At 49.0% G+C, this 20,382-nt stretch overlaps 1 protein-coding gene across 5 annotated transcripts in view; it reads right to left on the bottom strand.

Moving 5' to 3' along the window:
* Hlcs (holocarboxylase synthetase) overlaps window positions 1–20,382 on the bottom strand; it is a 191,303-nt gene that overhangs the window by 132,227 nt on the left and 38,694 nt on the right. For all 5 annotated transcript variants that reach the window (XM_052158121.1, XM_052158119.1, XM_052158116.1 and 2 more), the window contains 3 exons: window positions 18,362–18,524; window positions 17,218–18,158; window positions 12,192–12,374 (listed from right to left, as the gene is read on the bottom strand). In XM_052158121.1, the coding sequence (XP_052014081.1) occupies window positions 12,192–12,374; window positions 17,218–18,158; window positions 18,362–18,524 (1,287 nt within the window). The remainder of the gene's footprint in view (window positions 1–12,191; window positions 12,375–17,217; window positions 18,159–18,361; window positions 18,525–20,382) is intronic.

Genomic DNA, 20,382 nt, shown 5'->3' with positions numbered 1-20,382 from the left:
CCTGAAACTGAAAGCATACAGAGTAAAATCCAATACTTGCTAAGGAAACTGGGACTCAGCACGCGGAAAACTGAGGTGAGAAACTCACACTCAAGAGCTCTTTCTGAGAGGGCTGGAGCGGGGATAAACCTGTGCAGGTCAGCTCAGCTCACCTGCTGTTCTGTGTGGCCACAGCTACTGACTGCTGCCTCCAGAGGGGCCCTGGAAGAGCCAGCACCTCTCCCTGTCTCCACCAACCCCTGGTTACAATGGCTTCCCAGTTGCTCCCTCCCTCGTCAGTCTCTCGGTAGCCTTAGCAGCTTATGCTTGAGAGCAAGCAAGGGAGACAGCCTGCTCTTCCATGTGTCTAAACAGAAGCTAGAGGGGAGACCGCTGGGAAGAAGCGCTCCGACACGGACGCCACGGTGACCTCGTAGCAACATTTTCAAACAGGGCTGTTATCTCTTTAGAAATACATATTGCAATATTCACAAGGGGAGCGGAACATTAACTGGGATTTGGTTTGGAACCACAGCCCTGAAGGCGTGGGTGTGTCAGATGAACTCTGACTGGCTGGAGGTGGATAGCCGTGAAGGAGCGTGCTGAGTAGAGGGGCGCGCTGTGTTCATTCACAGCTGCACGTGCGACAGTTTCGGTGAGGCGCGTCTACTTTTGCTTATGTGCACAGCTGAGCAGTCGCTCAGAGAGAAGAATGTTTTCTTGGTTTTTGACTGTAAGAAAATATTGAGCTGTCAAAACAAATACGTGAGCCCCCTCAAGTACGGATAGGCGTGTTCCACGATGGTGCCTAGTGGCCCGCTCGACACTCTCTGAGCAATGTCTGAGCAGAGCCATGACTCTCTACCCAGCAGAAGGGACACGCCACGTCTTCTCAGTGTACTCATGGCCTAGTCGTCAGACCCAGATGCAGAATGAGAACCAGCAGATGGTATCGAAAAAGGCCTGGAAACATTACTCAGAGGTAGAGCAGGCGCCTGGCATGGGTGAGACTCTGGTTGATTGCTAGCAATACACACAGACACAAAGACAGATGGACATAAAGACAGGCTGGCATGCATGTACACACACACACATGCACACATACGATTATTGTATGGCAAACATGAATTTGCATCAGAGGTCACCTCCCTAGGACTTCACTGCACTGTGGAACAGGGAAACATTCGGTAAGAAAACCTAACATCAAGTGACAGAGACCACAGTCTTACAACAGACAACACACAGTTTTTGAAAATATAACTTTGTTTGAAAAGCTGAGACTAGTTTAGACCATAATGATAATTCTTACAGTAAAGGCAAATTGATTTGAGAAAATGCTTGACATTTTAAAATAAGTGAAATATTCTTTAATTGTGTTTAAATTAAGCACTGATTGGTCTCCAGTCAGGATTTGTTCCGGTATAAAAATGAAAGTGGCAATAATTAGAGTTTTAGGATAGGCTGCATCCTAGGGAATTACTTCAAAGGGTTAGTTTGGTTTTTGTTTTTGTTTTCTTTCTTTTCTTTTTTCTTTTCTTTTTTTTTTTTTTTTGAGGGGTAAGGGCATTTTTAATGGTTTTTAAGCCTGAGAGATTTAATCAGTAGGCACACACAATGCTAAGTCCGATTCCCAGCAACACGGACACACGTGTAAATTCATTCACACACGTGTGCACACTTGGAACTTTTAGTCTAACTGCTTTGCCAGTCGCAACATAAACACCTCAAGGCTTGGGAAAAGGATGTGGAGGGCATCTCGTCTCTCATGTTCTGGCAGAGAGAGAAGACTCTGGAGTTGTGGTGGCTGTCTTTTAGAAGGCATCGTCTGTGAAAGACTCCGTGTGAAGAATCTGCAGTGCCTAACATCAGGGAAAGAAAACATTCCAAGAAGAACCTTCAAAGTTATAGACTTTGGACTTTTAGATATTTTATAGACTAAAAGGCTGTAGGAAAACAACCCTGACGCAGCTATACATCAAGGTTGCCGACAGAACACTCTAGCTAACTCAACTTCCAGGCAAATGTGATTAAATATGCCCCACGTGCTCTTCAAAATTTAACCATTTTTAGAATATGAAGCCACTGTCTGGTGCATCTTTTAAAAGTTATATTTGCTTATCTGTAGAAATTACAGGTGGGTATTACAGCTACCACATATGGGAAGTGTTAGCTGATTAAATATCACACAATATGCACATGCATATCTATCTCCCTGATTGCCTAAGGGAACCCTGTAAATATGTACAACTTCCACATTTTTATTAATTAGTTACATTTATCTGTAAAAAACTGAGAGAGGAATGAGTGAGGCCATCTCTCACTCTCTCACTTTCTCTTTCTCTCTCTCTCTTTCTCAGAAATGTTCTGACACAGAAAGCAAATCTTCACGTTTTATTCTCTAATTAGTATAGCTTTTAGTTTTAATTTTCTACACTTTCACATGCATGTGGGCAGTAAGCTTATTTCTCATTTCTTAAAATTCAAGTTGCAAATAAGCCTTGACATCTGTGATGCTGATGCACGGGGTGGCCCTTCTCACATCCTTATAGACAGGTGATAGCTTCCTTCACAAACATTTAGAATTTAAATGTCCTGTGCTAAAGCAAGCCTCTCTCCACCTTTCCCCATCTCTCTGCCCAGGCAAATGCACACTACAGAGACCGACACACACACACACACACACACAGAGAGAGAGAGAGAGAGAGAGAGAGAGAGAGAGAGAGAGCACCCCTTACACTGCGAATCTCACAGGGAGACTTGTGACTTCTCTTGTGTCAGAGGTCTCCAGATATTTCAACCTGCATCTCCTTATCCTCGGGTCAAGGAAAGAAACACTGCTTCTCAGAGACAGGCTCTCCCTCAGGAATCTTATTTTCAGTACAATTTTAGCTAAAGGAGACATGCATTTAAATGGATAAATGCATGTGCATGTGGCAAACACGAAAAAGTTAAACTACGAACAGCAATAAAAAAAATCTTCTAACGGCTGTCACCTATAAAAGCCATGTTCCTCGGGTGATAAAACAGGGTTCAGACTCTAAAACTGTGTTATGCGGGATACTGTCCCTCATGACCAGTCAGAGCTGGCAATGTAGTCTTTAACTCCAGTACACCCTCTTTTTCATTGACACATTAAATCTGTGTACATTTATACTGAACAACGTAATGCCTGTCTGTCAGCCATAGATGGAAGTACCAACCCGCCTTCCTCTGATTACATTACTGAACCAAATGCTGAAAACCCCTTAAGGAAGGGAACTTCATGAACTTCCAGCAGGAGCCTAGAAACAGCCCCAAACCCCTCGGTGCCCAGCACACAATCCTACACACGCACGCACGCAGTCCCGAGGTAGGACCGAGCAAAGGAAGGTCTGCCCAGTCTGCAGAAAGTGACTGGTTGGTGATCAGACAGACAGACAGCCTAACCCTGGTGGAGTCACCTGCTTTCCTAAGGAAGCCAGAGAGAGGAGCCTGAAGGGCCCAGTCACACGGCAGTACCCTGACCTGACCCTCCCTGCTGGGGCCTGACCATCACCCGGGTGCAGCGTCAAGGCTGGCCTGCCTGTTTTGAAATTCCATGTTTGTCCAAGATGCCTACCTAGCTTCACTCTCAGAGCAATGTCCCCAGGTTAGTATGGACAGAGAGAGCACGTGACACTCGCTCTAGTGCACACATTTTCCAAGTGGCCATCAGGTCCCAGACCCTCGCATTCCTGCATTGACATGGAACCCCACGAGGCCAGGCTGGGGGAAAACGCGTGTGGAGGCCTTGCCAATTTACCACAGGTGCCGACCACTGGCCACCTTGAATCCGCATCTCACCTCTGCACCTGATCACAGGGCCCTTTGATGGTGCCCCCTAACCCAGTACCTGTGTGGGCTGACTCCTAGGGATGTGTTTGTCGGACCCGAGAGACAAAAATCTGCTGGTAAGAATGTTCTGAGATTTAGTAGAGACGGCTTCGGTCGGCTTCCCGGGCGGTAATGGCACCATGCATACCCGCTCACACATGGCAGCTATTAGGGGGCTGGTGTAGGAGACAGAAAGCATTTGCTCTTGGAGGATTTTTTTTTTTTAAATTTCCAAATGAGCCTGCTTCCCATCCACAAATCGGTTACTGCATAAACGCTGGATATAAATAGTCTAAGGAAACAGGGCCGCCCTTCTGTGAGCAAGAGGCCGCGGAGCTGTGTGGACCTCCACCAACCCCTCCAGATCCCATGGCGGAAAAACACAGCTCACAGAAAACCAAAACCCGCACCGAAACCAGCCAGGCTGGGAGGCGCCGGGAGGCGCGTGTGTCTAGTGTGTCTCCTCCCGTAAGCATTTCTCTCCTACCTGATGTTTGCCCTCTAGTGTGGACCCCGAAGGCAGCTTTGGAACATGCTTGTAAGAACAAGATCCACAGACAAAGGCAGGTCACCCAGGAGCGTGAAGGCTCCTCACAAAAACAGCCCCGTAAAGAGGAGGCTGAGGCCCACACCCCTTGTATTATGCTCTCTGGATTTCAACGTCAAAGGGGATCGTGTTGCCTTTACACCGGCATTGTACTTGATAACAGGAAGTCAGTCAAAACAGGAACAGCAACAAAAAATTCCAGTATTGGTGGGGAGAGAGAGAAGAAAGGAGAGAAAGGTATATGAAAGACCCTTGAACACATTCGCAGTTATAAAAGCTTTTAAATGTTGGCTTTAATCTGCCAGCTGCTCTGGGCCGTCCTGTACAGCAGTCGCCACAAGACCTCCACAGAGCAGGCACGCCGGGAGCCACCGGTGCACCTGGAACCCCGACTTTCTCTCCAATTTGGATCTCCAAAAAAACATTTCTTCAACTATATTTTAAGTATTGCTAGACGTTTGTCTCTTATTTAAGATTTGAGCCAGGCCTAAAGGCCACAGGAGGGAGGGGAGGATTCCATGACAAAACTATGCTAAAAAAAAGAAAATGTCAGGCAGAGATTTTTTTTTCTTAAATGGATATTGGAATTTAAAAAGCAACAAGACTAGACCCTCTAGGCTCCAAACCTGGGGAGACACCTCGGTGCGCACAGCACTTGCAGGGTGCGGTGGAGGGACAGTAACTCTGAGGATGGGAGATGGAGGGGATCCCGGGAGGTGTTAGGCAGCTAGCCGAGCAGAGTCACATTCAGGGAGAGACCCTACCTCCCAACAGCAACATTATTGTTACATAGAGAAGTGACTGCAGACAGACAGATCACAGTCCGTCCCTGGCCATCCCACACGCTCGCCAGGCTAATGCAGCCACACTTGCATATATCACCCCAAACACAGTTTTGTTTTTAAATATTAAGAAGAAAGAACCCGACTTTCAGTAATACAACAGCCAGGCCCTGGGTTTGATTCCCACCTAAGTAAATAAGTCAATAAAAGCTCAGCTTCCTCATCCCAGGGTAGACACACAGACACACAGACAGACAGACAGACGCATGCATGCATGCACGCACGCACACGCCTCATCCTGCCTAGTGGGGAGACCAGGTGAGCTCATGAAGCACGTTAAACCTCAATTAACTAAAATTAAGATAAGAAATGACCATTTCTCCCAAACTGCCCTGGCTCCTGCCTCACCCTCACCAGCTCCCAAATGTTTGCTGAAGGAAGTGGCCAGTGCGGACCAAAGGGAGGCCCACGTGGAATGACTTGGTCTACATTCTGTGGTAAAGGAACAAGACCAGAAGAGAGACTTCCACCTCATGACAGCTATGTGTTAAACACCACACTAAACACCTCAAATGTGAGCAACTGAGACTGAATTTTCAGGAAGGGATTTCCCCTGGGAAAGGCCACACTAAGGGCTTTCTGACATATCTACAAATATAAAAACTGATTCCTACCACCAACAGCTGATCACCAGCAGGAGCTGGCCGCTGAAGAAGGAAATAGAGTTTCTTTGTGTGTGATTGTAGGGTGACTCAAAATGGAATACCGTAACCGGTTTTTATCTTTAAGCATGTACTGATTCATGCCACGACACCCACAGCACTGACATCACACCCACACACACACACACACACACACACCACCATGACTTTGCCCAGCTGCTTTATCAACAAACTCAGTTGTCACTTCTTGTTATGGTTACATCTTGATCCCAAGGGCAAGTAACTGGACACCCTCAAAGAGCTCCTGCCAAGCACGAGCCCAGTCGGAGTCCATTTCCCAGGTTGCCTACACACCGCAGCCTCCCAGCCCAGTGAACACCGAGAAGATCCCAAGGCTCTTCATTTTGAAAGAAAGCAAAACAAAAACAAAAACAAAAATGTGTGTGTGTGTGTGTGTGTGTGTGTGTGTGTGTGTGTGCTTCCTATCTGAGTGGGAAGCCAAGCCGGGGCAAATCTGCAAACAGCCCGGGTTCCTCAGAGCAATGCAGCTCCCCTTGCCTGAGGTGGCGTGTCCATCCTCCTCTGCATCCTCTGGCCACCAGGGAAACATCGACGTCACACGGACAGGGGCGGTATGGGGGGGGGGGGCAGGTTCAGAACCCTGGCTGGCATAGTCATTCCACAGGAGCCGCCAGAGACTCACGGCTTGCCTCCAGCGTGGTCCTCCCTCAGACAGAGATTACACGACAGTTTTCACTGAAACTTTTCCTACACAGCATCACAGAAATGGGTTCCTTGTCTGTCTTTTCCTTATAAAATGTGTGTCTCCCACAGATACCCCACAGAGATGCTGCGTTGCTGCCAACACACTGTCTTCTGGCTGACAGGGAGGCCACCATGTAATGCTAGCCCATAATGCATCTTACAGCAAGCGTCCAGCACGGCCCTTCACTGGCCCCTGTGTGAGGTTATTTATGGAGAAATAGTGCAGAGGCTTCTGGATCACCCCAGCAGGAACAGGGCTCCAGTTGTGAGTCACTCCCACAGGTGAACACCCGTGAGGCACCCTGCTGCTCACTGCTAAGCCTGGCAGTCATGGCTCTGACATGCCACTAACAGGCATCAAACTGGCAACGCTACACCGCCTACACTAGCGGTTCCCAGTCCTCCTGATGCTGCGACCCTTTAGTGCAGTTCCTCATGTTGTGGTGACCCCTCAACCATAAAATTATTTCGATGCTACTTCATAACTAATTTTGCTACTTATGAATCATAATGTAAATATCTGATATGCAGGATATTTACTACCCACAGGTTGAGAACAATTGCTCTCAATAATTAAGTCAGATGTCAAATTTTAACCAAGGTCAGTGTCTAGAGAAAATCCCAAATGATCAGGTTTTAAGTACATGTGAGATGCTTCCAATGTCTGGTGACACACTAGTTTATTTTTTTTTACTTACTAATAACTGGTTTGCTCATTATGAAAGTAACATACATCCATCATAGACAATTTGAAAAATATAAAGAAAACTTTAAAGTGTTATTAAAATTACCTTAAGCTTACCACCAGAATGTGTATGTATGTGTATATATGCATATATGTATTTGTACATGTGTGCATATGTATGTTTATATATAAGTGTGTTTATGTGTGCATGTGTATATGTGTTTGTGTGTGCCTGTATATTTATGTGCATGTACATGTGTATGTGTATGCATGTACATGTGCATATATGTATGTGTTTGTGTGTTTTTGTGTGTGCATGTTTGTATATGTATGTGCGTACATGTGCATGCATGTGTACATGTTTGTATGTACATGTGCATGCATGTATATATGTTTGTGTGTACATATGCATGCATGTATATGTGTTTGTGTATGCATGTATATGTGAATGTGTGTGCAGATACATATGCATGTGTCTACACACCGTGGCTCTCCCAGTCTGCTTTCAGTGGAGCCAGGTACCCACGGCATTTGGTGGTGGTGGTTTTCAGTGCACTGTGAGCCTTCACTGTCCCTGGGCGGACGGCTCAGCTGTAAAGAGCCATGTCAGAAGGGAAGGCAGCTTGGCCCGGGAGTCGCCCTCGCAGAGCCCTGCTTTGCCCTCCCTTCCCAGTGGTCTCACCGGTCACCGTGGTTGGGTTTTACCAAGGGCGTCCCGTGCAGGCCTTGCTGCTCAGGCAGGAAGGGAACTCTCAGTGAGGAGCCCAGGAACACCGAGGGTCGCCTGCTCTTCAAGTGTCTCTATGGAGGTGACACAGAACCACCGGGCAGAGGGGGATGCCATAAATCTTTCGTGCTTCGGCCGTCAGGAGCAGCGTCAGGGCTCCAAACTGAGTAAACACAGCTGCTGCTCGGTGAAGGTATTTAGATAATTTCTCTATTTATTTTGTTCTTTCACGTCGTGTACCAGGACAGGACTTAATATTGAATAAATGTTGAATGAATGGATGAATTTTATGAACTGTGGCATTGAAATGATTTCTACAGACCCAAAAGAAAGTGCCACCAATATAGTAGAAAACTATTACACTGTGTGACACGGAGATATGGCAAATAAATTAAATTTCTGAACAGTTACAGTTGGGAGGGCGGTCTTTAACACAGGCAGCCTAGCTCAGCAGCGACATCATGTGGTGTGAGCGTGGATTTCCATGAGCAGAGAGCTTTACAGGAAGCAGGCAGGAAGTCTAAGGCGAGCTGCAGCAGGTCCATCAGATGGAGAAGGCCAACTGTACCTTTCATCCAAGAAAGGTCAGTGAGACCTACTGTGCACAGATACAGGAAGAGAGGTCAGTGAGACCTGCTGTGCGCAGACGCAGGAAGAGAGGTCAGTGAGACCTGCTGTGCGCAGACGCAGGAAGAGAGGTCAGTGAGACCTGCTGTGCGCAGACGCAGGAAGAGAGGTCAGTGAGACCTGCTGTGCGCAGACGCAGGAAGAGAGGTCAGTGAGACCTACTGTGCGCAGACGCAGGAAGCGAGGTCAGTGAGACCTACTGTGCGCAGACGCAGGAAGCGAGGTCAGTGAGACCTACTGTGCGCAGACGCAGGAAGCGAGGTCAGTGAGACCTACTGTGCACAGACGCAGGAGGGAAAACATTACCTCTTCGGTTTATATGTTGAGCTGCACAGGAACTAGATGTGGCAACTGCAGCATCAGGAAAAGGGCAGGAAGAATCTTCTGTCTGCCCCTCCCAAAAAAACCTCACTTACTGTTTCTGTTTTCAAATTCATTTTCATTATAATTGTTTGGAGATCTTTGGCCCCAAGAAAACACAACACTTGATCAATACTAGAAAGGAAAAAACCCAGAGCTCCGACCAGAGCCAACCTCAAGTCTGTGAGGGAGACCAGGACCTGGAAAGAATTTCAAAACCATTCTTTCCAAGACTGCATGTGCATGCTCTATACAGAGCTAACCTTGGCTTTCACCTTTCTCAAGAACTTCATCCCGTGGATAGTGAGTCGGTAAATTAACGTTCCTCCAGCCAGCTACTCAACAGGAAAGCAAACACACCCCCATTGCTACTGGCTGACATGGGACATTTTAAAGAGCTAAAATCACTCTGTGTGTGTGTGTGTTTGTGTGTGTCTGTGTGTGTTTGTGTGTGTTTGTGTGTGTGTGTGTCTATGTGTCTGTATGTGTCTGTGTGTGTGCACACGCATGTTTGAATGTGTGCAAGTGAGTGCACGTGTGTAGAGGTCAGAGCCTCTCATTGGTTCGCCGCTGTATTTCCTGAGGCAGGGTCTCTTGCTGAGCCCAGAGCTAGACCATTTGGCTTGCCCAGGAGGGCCACCTCCACTCCCCACAGGCTGCACTGCAGGCAGGCTGCTGTACCTACCCAGTGTTTTATGCAGATGTTGAGGGCACTAACTAGGTCCCCACTGCGAATACATCCAGAGCCTCTCCACAGTGTGTCCTCCTCTGTCCAAGAACCAAGAGACTAAACACCTGAAGAGCAAAGGGTTCCGGACGCCATCACGGGAAAATAACCCAAGGCCTCCACCCCTCAGGCAGGACCCAGAAAAGGGCAAGCAGGCCACCTTGCTGTTCACACTCCACCGAAGACAGGTGGCCTTGGCCTGCACGGACAAGAACCAAAAGCTCTGGTATGTGGCTCCACTTGGGGGTTTTTTTGTTTTTGTTTTTGTTTTTGTTTTTTTGTTTTTGGTTTTGGTTTTGGGGTTTTTTTGGATTTGTTTTTTTCGAGACAGGGTTTCTCTGTGTAGCCCTGGCTATCCTGGAACTCATTCTGTAGACCAGGCTGGCCTCGAACTCAGAAATCCGCCTGCCTCTGCCTCCCAGAGTGCTGGGATTACAGAGTCATAAGTTTTGCCACATAAACTGAGCATAAAACAGTGACGAGTAACTTGGTGTTGGAGTTCCTATGATGAAGACGCAAACAGAAGCCATCTCATTAATGCCCAGGAATGCACAGCAGAAACGGTGCAAACTGCAGAGCTGGGTTTGGCAACTCGCATCCGTAACTCCCGCACTCAGGATGCTGAGGCAGGGGGATTGCTGCAGACTTAAAGGTGGCCTCTACTACAGACTGTGTTCCAGGCCAGTGTGGGCTAGTGAAAACTTGCCTCAAAAAAAAAAAATGTTTAGAAATTAGGTAATGAAATGTAATGAAAGAATGTTTTTTAAATGGAAAAAGGGCACCCTGTTTTTTCAGTTAGAAGCACTGCCTTCCATTTCTCAGGCTGGATACCAGGAACTTACTAAGCACATCCTGTTTTCTTAACCATCCAACACCTTAACCATCCGACCGCCCCTGCATTGGCTCGTTGCGCTATCCTTTAAATGGCGGCGTTTACACGGGTCTCCCTCACACGGCCCTCACAGATCTGCATCTGTCTCTCGTGGCCAGCACAGTGCGAAGCTCTGATCCACACAATCTGAGCTCCCCAGGGATGGCGGCCAACCCGGAAGGCAGCCTTCTCATACTGCAGGCATGAAAGGGTGGATTCTGCTCTTTTCAAGAGAAGCAGGTGGGTTTGGTGTGTGGCATCCCCGGGCCTCAGTGCTTTGGCTGCGTGTTACCGTCACGAACCCCACAGACTGGCCTGATGCTGGCTGGGAACAGAAAGAGCTCCACAAATTCATTTGTCACAATGAAAAAGAAATTGACAACATGTCACCACGAAGGGATTAGTAGGAACACACACCTGGAAAGTCTGGCAGCCTGCCCAAAACCAGGCATCCCTCAGGGACCAGCGATGAATACAGGTGGGTGATGGACTCAGGACACATTGCCAACACTTCCGTTTTCCTTTTAGACATGAGTGGCAAACATAAAACCTAAAACCTTCTGACCATAAGGCAGCAGACATCAGCACACAGAAGTTGTGATTTCCCACCTACTGAGGAAAACCCAGATCAAAACGACTGGTTTTCATCCCAACTGAATTCCACAATGGTCACCCTTCAGCGTGCTCAGGGAGCTGGCTCCTCAGCTCTCTCCCACCGACGCCAAAAGCCAGAATCTCAAGTCTCACACGGAACAGCACAGCATTTGCATATGTGCCTATGCACATCCTCTTGCAGACTTTAAACAATCTCTAGGAGGCTGGAAAGGTACACACTACACTGCAAATGCTATGTGAACAGTTGTTACACCGTACTGTGTATTGCTCAGATAATGACAAGAAAAATAGTCTTTGCATGTTCAGTAGAGGCAGGATTCTTTTTAGCTGTGTACATGTGTGTGATGTATATGTTATTCTTGTGTGTGTAGTGTGTTGTATGTGTATGATGTGTTATGTATACATCTGTGAGGCTGAGGGTAAGTATGCACCATGGCACACACATGTCGGAGGACAAGCGTGGGTGTTCCTCTCCTACCCTACTGGAGACACGGCCCCCTGCTGTGCAGGCTGGCTGCTGGCCGAGGGAGGAGCTCTCAGGACTCTCCATCTCTGCCTCACGTAAGGTGCGCACACAAGTTCCTAGGCCTTAAAGGTCAATACCCTACACTTGGTCTTCACCCACCAAGCCATCTCTATGACCTAATACAGGCTTCCCTCCCTATTTATTTCAAATATCTCATCTGCAGTGGCTGCAACCACAGATACAGAACCACATGTGGAGATGGAGCCATGCCCTTTGAGCACACAGGACAGACAGAGCTCCATTTCCCCACAAAAGGACTACAAACTTCAGACTTGACACCCACAACTCCACAGTCACCTCTACTTTCCTTACACACACACACACACACATACACACGAATAAAACATTACAGATACACTAACCAAACCCAAACCAAAGTCAAACTAGAAAAAGAGGCTGAAGATGGTCCTGACAGACAGGTTAAGGAGTCGTGACTTTGAGGCGGCCCACCACTAAGCCCGCTCACCTCAGCGACCAGCAGTAAGTACAGCGGAGTTAAGGCAGGAACCTGTGGTGTGTCACAGCTCAGACCGAGGGCAGCCAGGATCTCCTTAAGGACCTCGTGTCTTCTCATGTTGCTGGATTTGAGCACGTTAAAGTCGTCTTCGGTTTGCACCAGGGAAGCGCTTGGAGGGAGCTCCAGATGTGCCTGAGGGAAAGAGCGGCAGGTGAACAGTGGGCACCTGCTTCGGAGAAGCGGTGTCTGCTAGGTTTGGTGGAAATCGGAACCGTGACTTTTCCTTCTTACCCCATCGGCCTGGAGCCTGACCATCTGCAAAGTAGTGTCAAGAAACATCAGGATGAGGCCTGGAATGGACCACTTCAAATAATGCCCTCCCAGCTCAAAAGTCATGGTAGAGCCCGACCCTGGACGACCACCAGCCTCTTTCCAGGTCATGATGCTTTCCTTCAATGTTCTAACCGCAGGTTCTTGCGAAAGTCACCAAACCTGGACTAAAGTATTTGGAAACACAATGATGCTGGGAATACAACAGAACACACTACACAACCTAGGGAGGCATGATGGGTCACTAGAGACTTCCATTCTACCTTGCAATCAGAATAACAGAGTGGCACATTCATCATTTGGAGACTGTCTGCAGGATGGGGAGTGGATAGAGCGGACTTCCCCGACAACAGAAAGGCCTTCCTTGACCCCCCTCCCCACCCCCCGCACCTGTCTGGATTCTAAAATCTGGGGCTTCCTATATAAAGTCAGGTGTTAAATCGATATTTAGGATGCATAATGGAGACCACATGAAGGTTATAAATACATAAATACCTCCATCAGCATCCCCGCCAGGACAAAGGAACTCCTAGCTCCCATGAGAGCAGATCTTACATTCGGTGACAGCAAAGCCCCCATGCTTAGTTTTACTTTGGTTTTGTGAACTTATTTTCCAAGCGGAACAGTAGGAGGCTAAGGAAGCAGGGTGCCAGCCTCGGGCTCATCCGGCCGTTCACCTCTCACTGGAGTTGTTACCAAGGCAAAGGTAACCTCCAAACATTGTCCATAATGGGGCCACCCTGAACAACGTGGCGCATGGTGGTCAGGCGGTCAGGCGGTCAGTAGGTGGACCTGTCCCCCAGACAGCACTCAAGGAGTTAGAAAAGAAAGGGGGGCCTGTGCTGAGCGGTGGTGGCGCACACCTTTAATTCCAGCACTTGGGAGGCAGAGGCAGGCGGATTTCTGAGTTCAAGGCCAGCCTGGCCTACAGAGTGCCAAGGCTATAAAGAGAAACCCTGTCTCAAAAAACCGAAGGAAAAACAAGAAAGAAAGGAAGGAAGGAAGGAAGGAAGAAGAAAGGAAGAAAGAAAGAAAGAAAGAAAGAAAGAAAGAAAGAAAGAAAGAAAGAAAGAAAGAAAGAAAGAAAGAAAGAAAGAAGAAAGAAAGAGGTGCCTGCAGGGTCCCTGTCCTAGACAATGGACCATTTCACCCTTGCCCTGAAGGTTGAACCAATACGGTGGCACAAATAAAATGAGCAAAAGTTTGGGGGTGGTGATGCACACCTTTAATCCCAGCACCAGGGAGGCAGAGGCAGGTGGATCTCTGAGTTGGAAGCCAGCCTGGTCTACAGAGTGAGTGCCAGGACAGCCAGGGCTACACAGAGAAACCCTGTCTCAAAAAACCAAATAAAGAAAAAGATGGAAAGTTGTGCTCCTGCAAGGAGCCCAGGGAGAAAGGGAAGCAAGCGTGCTGCCGAGTGCGTGCAGCATGCCTCACCGGACGGCACACGCGCAGGCACACGCACAGCTGAGTGCGTGCAGCATGCCTCACCGGATGGCACATGCACAGGCACACGCACAGCTGAGTGCGTGCAGCATGCCTCACTGGATGGCACACGCGCAGGCGCATGCACAGCTGAGTGCGTGCAGCATGCCTCACCGGATGGCACATGCGCAGGCACACGCACAGCTGAGTGCGTGCAGCATGCCTCACTGGGTGGCACACGCGCAGACGCATGCACAGCTGAGTGCGTGCAGCATGCCTCACCGGATGGCACACGCGCAGGCACACGCACAGTCAAGTATGCTTTCTGTACAGAGAAAGATGCACAGGGGAAAGGCTTCCATCAGCCAAAGACACCACTGCGAAGGCTGAGATGCTGCAGCTGCTGGCTGTGGAGTGCCTCGGAGGGCAGTGTGTGCTCAGCACATACGAGAGCCTGGTGCTGCCCCGTCAATTAATGACAGACAGAACAGCGCATCCATTGGGCACTGGGCGTGCGGCTCTGATTCCTGCGCTTCTGTAATCCTTTTTTTTTTTTTTTTTTTTTTTTTGGTTTTTTGGATTTAGTTTTTTCAAGACAGGGTTTCTCTGTGTAGCCCTGGCTGTCCTGGAACTCACTCTGTAGATCAGGCTGGCCTTGAACTCAGAAATCTGCCTGCCTCTGCCTCCCAGAGTGCTGGGATTACAGGCGTGCGCCACCACCGCCTGGCTGCTTCTGTAATCCTGACATGTAATCCATTTGCTTGCAACTCGGACGCCGGCCACAGATGCATGACCCAGCCTCACGGAAGCATACGGCTCCTCAACTGGACTGAAGGGCAGAAGAAAAACGTCTCCAGCGACAATGCAGGGAGGGGTGAGTGCATCCCCTGGGCAATGAGCAGAAATGCTGATAAATGTCTAGAGTTTATAGGACCACACCTCCCCACGAAGACTGACCTGGCCCAAAATGTCAAAACCTGAGAAACTATGCTGTCCGTCATCTTCTCTGAACTAAGCTGGATAAGCAAGTGAAACCTCAAATTCACTCTCGAGCTGGTACGTGGGCTCCATACCAGAGTCCAGATCCATCTGGTCATCAGATGCCGGCCTTCCTCGGCCTCACGACTCCGCAGTAACTGCGGCCCTCGTGGCAGCGGCTTGCGCGCCGCTGGCCAATCTTTTCTTGTTACTATGAATGTGCAGGCAGGCTGGGCTGCCCCGCCTGGTGGGCAGTCTGTGTTCTGCCTACTCCTGCTGGGTTACGTCGTTACTAGATTTATTACAAAGATGAAGGCTACAAAATTGAAGAGAGAAGGAGGAAGCTAAGCAGCCTGTAGTAATATTTATTGGTTGATTTCAGTGAGGTAGGATAGCAGCCGACGCTGGAGGAGCAAACGGTGACCTTGCCACACAGGAGACTGGAAGTCATTTAGAACCAAAAATGACATTCTAATCCCCCAACTCTGATTTGTGAGTCTGCATCATATTGCCTTTTTCTTCCTGGGGCAATATACTGCGGTATCAAATTTTATGGTAGTGTTGGGGTCAATCTGAACGGCACAACAGGCAGATGTGCCGTGGAACTCGGAGAAATGGGTTGTGACGTGCCGAATCAATTTTCTAGCACAAGTCTGTGCATAGAAGTGAGGGGGAAAAAGAGAAAAAGAGTCTTCAAAACTGAAACACGGCTCCAGGAAGTGAAGTTTTCAAGCGATTTTTTTGAGAATGCATGGTTACTATGGTAACCATATTTGCAGAGGGAAAGATAAGAGGGGCGTTTATTGGGCAGGCATTCCCGAAACTAACCCATGTGGTCTGCAGCCTCACAGGAAACCTGCAGGCTTCGTGTGCGAACATCTGCCCCACTGTCCCGATCCCTGCATTTCGTGCATCGTCTTAATAATGGGTTTCAGAACAAAGACACAGGCATGAGGGAGGGCTGGGGCAAGTGATAACTGGGTAAGTGTGCAGACCTGAACTCCCGGAACCCACGAAAGACAGACTCAGCAGCACGCATCTGGAACCCCAGCATTCCTACAGGGATAGGAGGTGGAGACAGACTCCCGGGAAGCTTGCTGCCCAGGTTGCCTAGCACAGGTCGGAGCGAGCCAGACCACCACACAAGAACCATGACATGTGCAGAGACGGACAGAGATCTAGTATGTGTGCCCGTATGTACGGGTGTGCATGCAGTGCCTGTGGACACCAGAAGACTGAGGCTGATCCATATCAGTGGAATCAATGAGAGTTGTGAGCCGCCACGTGGTTGCTGGGAATCAAACCCGGGTCCTGGAAGAGCAGTCAGTGCACTTAACCGCTGATCTACCTACCTCTCCAGTCCTAAGCACTTAGGTTTTAAACATAACAAATCGTGGGAGGAGAGCAGGCTGTGAAGATCTGCCCAATGCTACATGCGTGCATGAGCAAGAGCACCGCTGAAGGAGAGCGGAGCTAGGTTCTAACTGCAACCCTATGCCTCAGAACTTCCTGCATTGAACAAGGGCTTGATGATCTTAACCAGTGCCTGCTTTGAGGCAAGGAAATAAAGCAACATTTTTAGGAAGAGTGATACTAACAATGATTACAACGGGGCTGGAGAGCCAGGCAGGGGTGGCACTCGCCTTTAATCCCAGCACTTGGGAGGCAGAGGCAGGTGGATTTCTAAGTTTGAGACCAGCCTGGTCTACAGAGTGAGTTCCAGGACAGCCAGGGCTACACAGAGAAACCCTGTCTCAAAAAAAACAAAACAAAACAAAACAAAAACAAAGAAACAAAAACAAACAACAACAACAACAAAAACAGGGCTAGAGAGATGACTCAGCGGTTAAGAGCACTGACTGCTCTTCCAAAGGTCCTGAGTTCAAATCCCAGCAATCACATGGTGGCTCACGACCATCTGTAATGGGATCCGATGCCCTCTTCTGGTGTGTCTGAAGACAGCTACAGAGTACTTACATATAATAAATAAACGAAATCTTTAAAGAAAAAAAAAAGGTTAAAACAAGAAAGAATTTTCTGGCTAATCCCTGGTTAACCTGGAGGTAAGGTACACTGGCTATCCAGTTGTGTCTACTCCCCCAGCTCTGGGATTACAAACACACACCACCACACCTGATTTTCATGTGGGTTCCAGGAAATCGTACTCGGGCCCTCGTGCTTAAAAGGCAAGCACTTCACGGCAGTATTACTGTGCCAGCCCCTCCCGGGACTTCTCAAGCCTTAAAGAGCATACTCCGTCCCAAACATACCCCAAAGCATCATATCAACACCACCGCAGTACCTGGCAGAGCACAGCTTCCCCTCCGCAGGTTCCAAAAGGCACATGAACAATCATTTTATCCTGGTCTTCATTCTCCAGGTGGCCCCGGAGCCTGCCAGGGCCCGGGCCGTCCTCATAAACGTAGCCGCTGCTCAGGACGCTGAGCCGTACCTCACTCCCGTCAGCCTTGGAGAAAACCAAGTTCTGGGCTGTGTTCTGTAGCGCATCTCTCCTGGTCACCCGAAAGCCACCGACCGTGAAGGGGGAAGACAGGCCCAGCACCTTCCCTCCCTGAGAAAGATAGGCCATGAACTTGTGGTGTATGTCTTTGGGGACAGGGTCCGTGCTGGCAATAACTAACAGGAGGCAGTTGTCCGGCCACGGGTCCCTCCGAGCGCTGTCTTCCCGCAGCTGGTACAGAATGTAGCTGTCCGTGTCTACACAGTCGGTCAGGACAGACTGCACCTGCTGGAGCCGGCCCAGGGCTTCCTCGGAACCAGAGCCCACGTACAGCAGGATATTGGGCGCCTTTCCCGAAATGTTGGCTCTCTTCCCTTTCCGTTCAGGGCAGAGTTCGCCCGCAGCACGCTCCACGCCGCCATCCCGGCGATCACAGGGAAGGTCCGGAATGTTCTCAGCAGACGCACACCTCACCGACTCGATGGTGCTGTTCTCGAGTTGCAAACACTCGCGGCAGCTGGACAGGTGGAGCTGACAGAGCTCGGTGGAACCCTGCCCTGGGTCCCCATCTGCAGCAGGCTCACTTCCGGGGGCACAGCCCCTCCCCGGTGGGGAAGGGCCTTCGCCAGCAGCCTTCCCGGCACCGTGGCCAGCGTGCTCCATGACACCTTGCGCTGCCGGCTGGGCCTCGAGGGAGGCTTCCGGGCCCGGGAGTGGGGCCTGCACTTGCTCGTCGGAGGCCTTGCCGAGTTCCTGCAGATCAGGGTCCTTTAAGTGGACTGCTAAAGTGTGAACGGGAGAGATCACCAGTCAGCACCGATCGATCGGAGACCCAGCAGATTAGAAGGCACTTCCTGTCCGCCCAACCCCGCGTGCGTTGACTGCGCACTTCCACTGTGCGATCAAACCTGTTGGCTAAAGCTGAAAGTAAATAAAATCCCCTAAGTCGTGGCTTCAGGGACTCACGGAAACACTTTGTACTTACAGACGATCTTCTGGGCTATCAGGCCGTCATCCATCTGGAGCCTGCCCTCCATGAAGGCCGCCCCCAGCTTGCTGAAGTCGTCCACGCTCGCTCTAGCGATTAACTGGTAGGGGTCCCCGGGCCGGCAAGCTAACGGCAAACAGCAGTCCGACCATTTTACAACCTGAAGGAGGAGGAGGAGAGGGAGAAAGGGAAGCTGGAACTTCTCACATCTAAAATGAGCAGACACACACTCCGCCCTCCGGCTCCTCCTCGATACTGGGTTGCAGTCAGACAGACTGACGCATCCAGCAGGTTACTGGATGTTACCCTTGGTTGGGAGCAAAGATGTTTGGGCTCAGACATTCTATTCTGACCTAATAAGAGTGATTGATTGGGGGCTGGAAAGATAGCTCAGCGGTTCCGAAGGTCCTGGGTTCAAATCCCAACAACCACATGATGGCTCACAACCGTAATGAGATCCGTAATGAGATCTGGTGCCCTCTTCTGGAGTGTCTGAAGACAGCTACAGAGTACTTAGATATAATAAATAAACAAACAATCTTTTTTTAAAAAAGTGATTGATTACAGAGCACTAACAGGAACTCTGCCATTTAATGTAGCTGATGTGTGTGGGACGCATGCCTCTCACACCAGCCGCACCAATAAGGCTAAGGCCTGAGGCTCTCAGCTTCAAGGCCAACATAAGCCATGCTGTGAGACCCTTCCTCTAAAAGCAAAGCAGGGGGCCAGAGAGATGGTTCCACCATCAAGTACACTTGCTGCTTTTCCAGGGGACCTGGGTTCAGTTCCCTGCACCCACATAGTGACTGACAATCATCTACAATTCTAGTTACAGGGGATCTAATGCCCTCTTCTGGTCCCATGGGGACCACACCCATACACAAGTAAAACACCCATACACACAGAATTAATTTTAAAAAATAATATTGAGGGCTGGAGAGATGGCTCAGTGGTTAAGAGCACTGACTCTTCTTCTAGAGGCCCTGAGTTCAATTCCCAGCAACCACATGGTGGCTCAAAACCATCTGGGGGGGGGGGGGGCTAGAAAAGGGAAATCATTTGAAATGTAAATAAATTATATCGAATAAAAAAAAAAACATCTGTGATGGAATCTGATGCCCTCTTCCGGTGTATCTGAAGAGAGCAACTGTGTACTAACATACATAAAATACACAAATCTTTAAAAATATATTTATTAAAATACAAATAAATATAATTTAGAAATAAATGAAGGTAAACAAAGCCTCCACTGTTTTAGACACTAAAGGTGACAGGGGCGTTCTCAGACATGGGGAAACCTTCCTTTTGTGACAGGCATGGGACAGGAGAGTTCAGAAAACCCAATAATGTAAAGGATTACAGCTATTTTCAAGGAGATAGAGGCCAGCTGCAAAGATGTACCTGACAGCACATCAGACCTCCACTCCCTGCCGTTACACCCCAGGAATCAGAACCACCAAACAGGTCCAAGCACTAGTTACCATGGGAAGACGCCACAGACCGTTCACAAGCTCACCACTAGAGGGCGAGAGAGCCACGAGGCGAGAACCGCCTTCCAGTGTGTGAGATGAAAGCATCTCAGGGGAATGCGGCCGCAGAGTCCCGGCTCCACTTCCACTCCCCGCCCTCCTTGGCCCTGTGCAAGCATCTTGCACCACACAGCACCCTCTTTGTAAAGTAGGGAAGATGGTACCATTACGGTCACCTCGGGTCTGTGTGGCTATGAGATCAAAGAGAGCCTGTCCTACCCACCACAAGGGCTGGAGAGAGAGAGAGAGAGAGAGAGAGAGAGAGAGAGAGAGAGAGAGAGAGAGAGAGGCTCAGTCCTGAGAGCACTTCCAGCTGTTCCTGTGAACTCATCTCCCTCCCTGTGAACTCGGACCTGATACACATACACATAAATAAGTAAAATAATAAATAAATAAAGTAATAAGTAACAATCCTGTACCAAAAGGGGAATAAAGCTTAGGCTAAAGTCTTCAATTAGAGGGATGTTCTCTAAGATGCTACACATATGT

The sequence above is a fragment of the Apodemus sylvaticus genome, chromosome 15 (assembly GCF_947179515.1).
Source record: "Apodemus sylvaticus chromosome 15, mApoSyl1.1, whole genome shotgun sequence".
Classification (NCBI taxonomy): Eukaryota; Metazoa; Chordata; class Mammalia; order Rodentia; family Muridae; genus Apodemus; species Apodemus sylvaticus.
The sequence above is the reverse complement of the archived record's forward strand: the minus strand, read 5'-3'. Positions and strand labels throughout refer to the sequence as shown.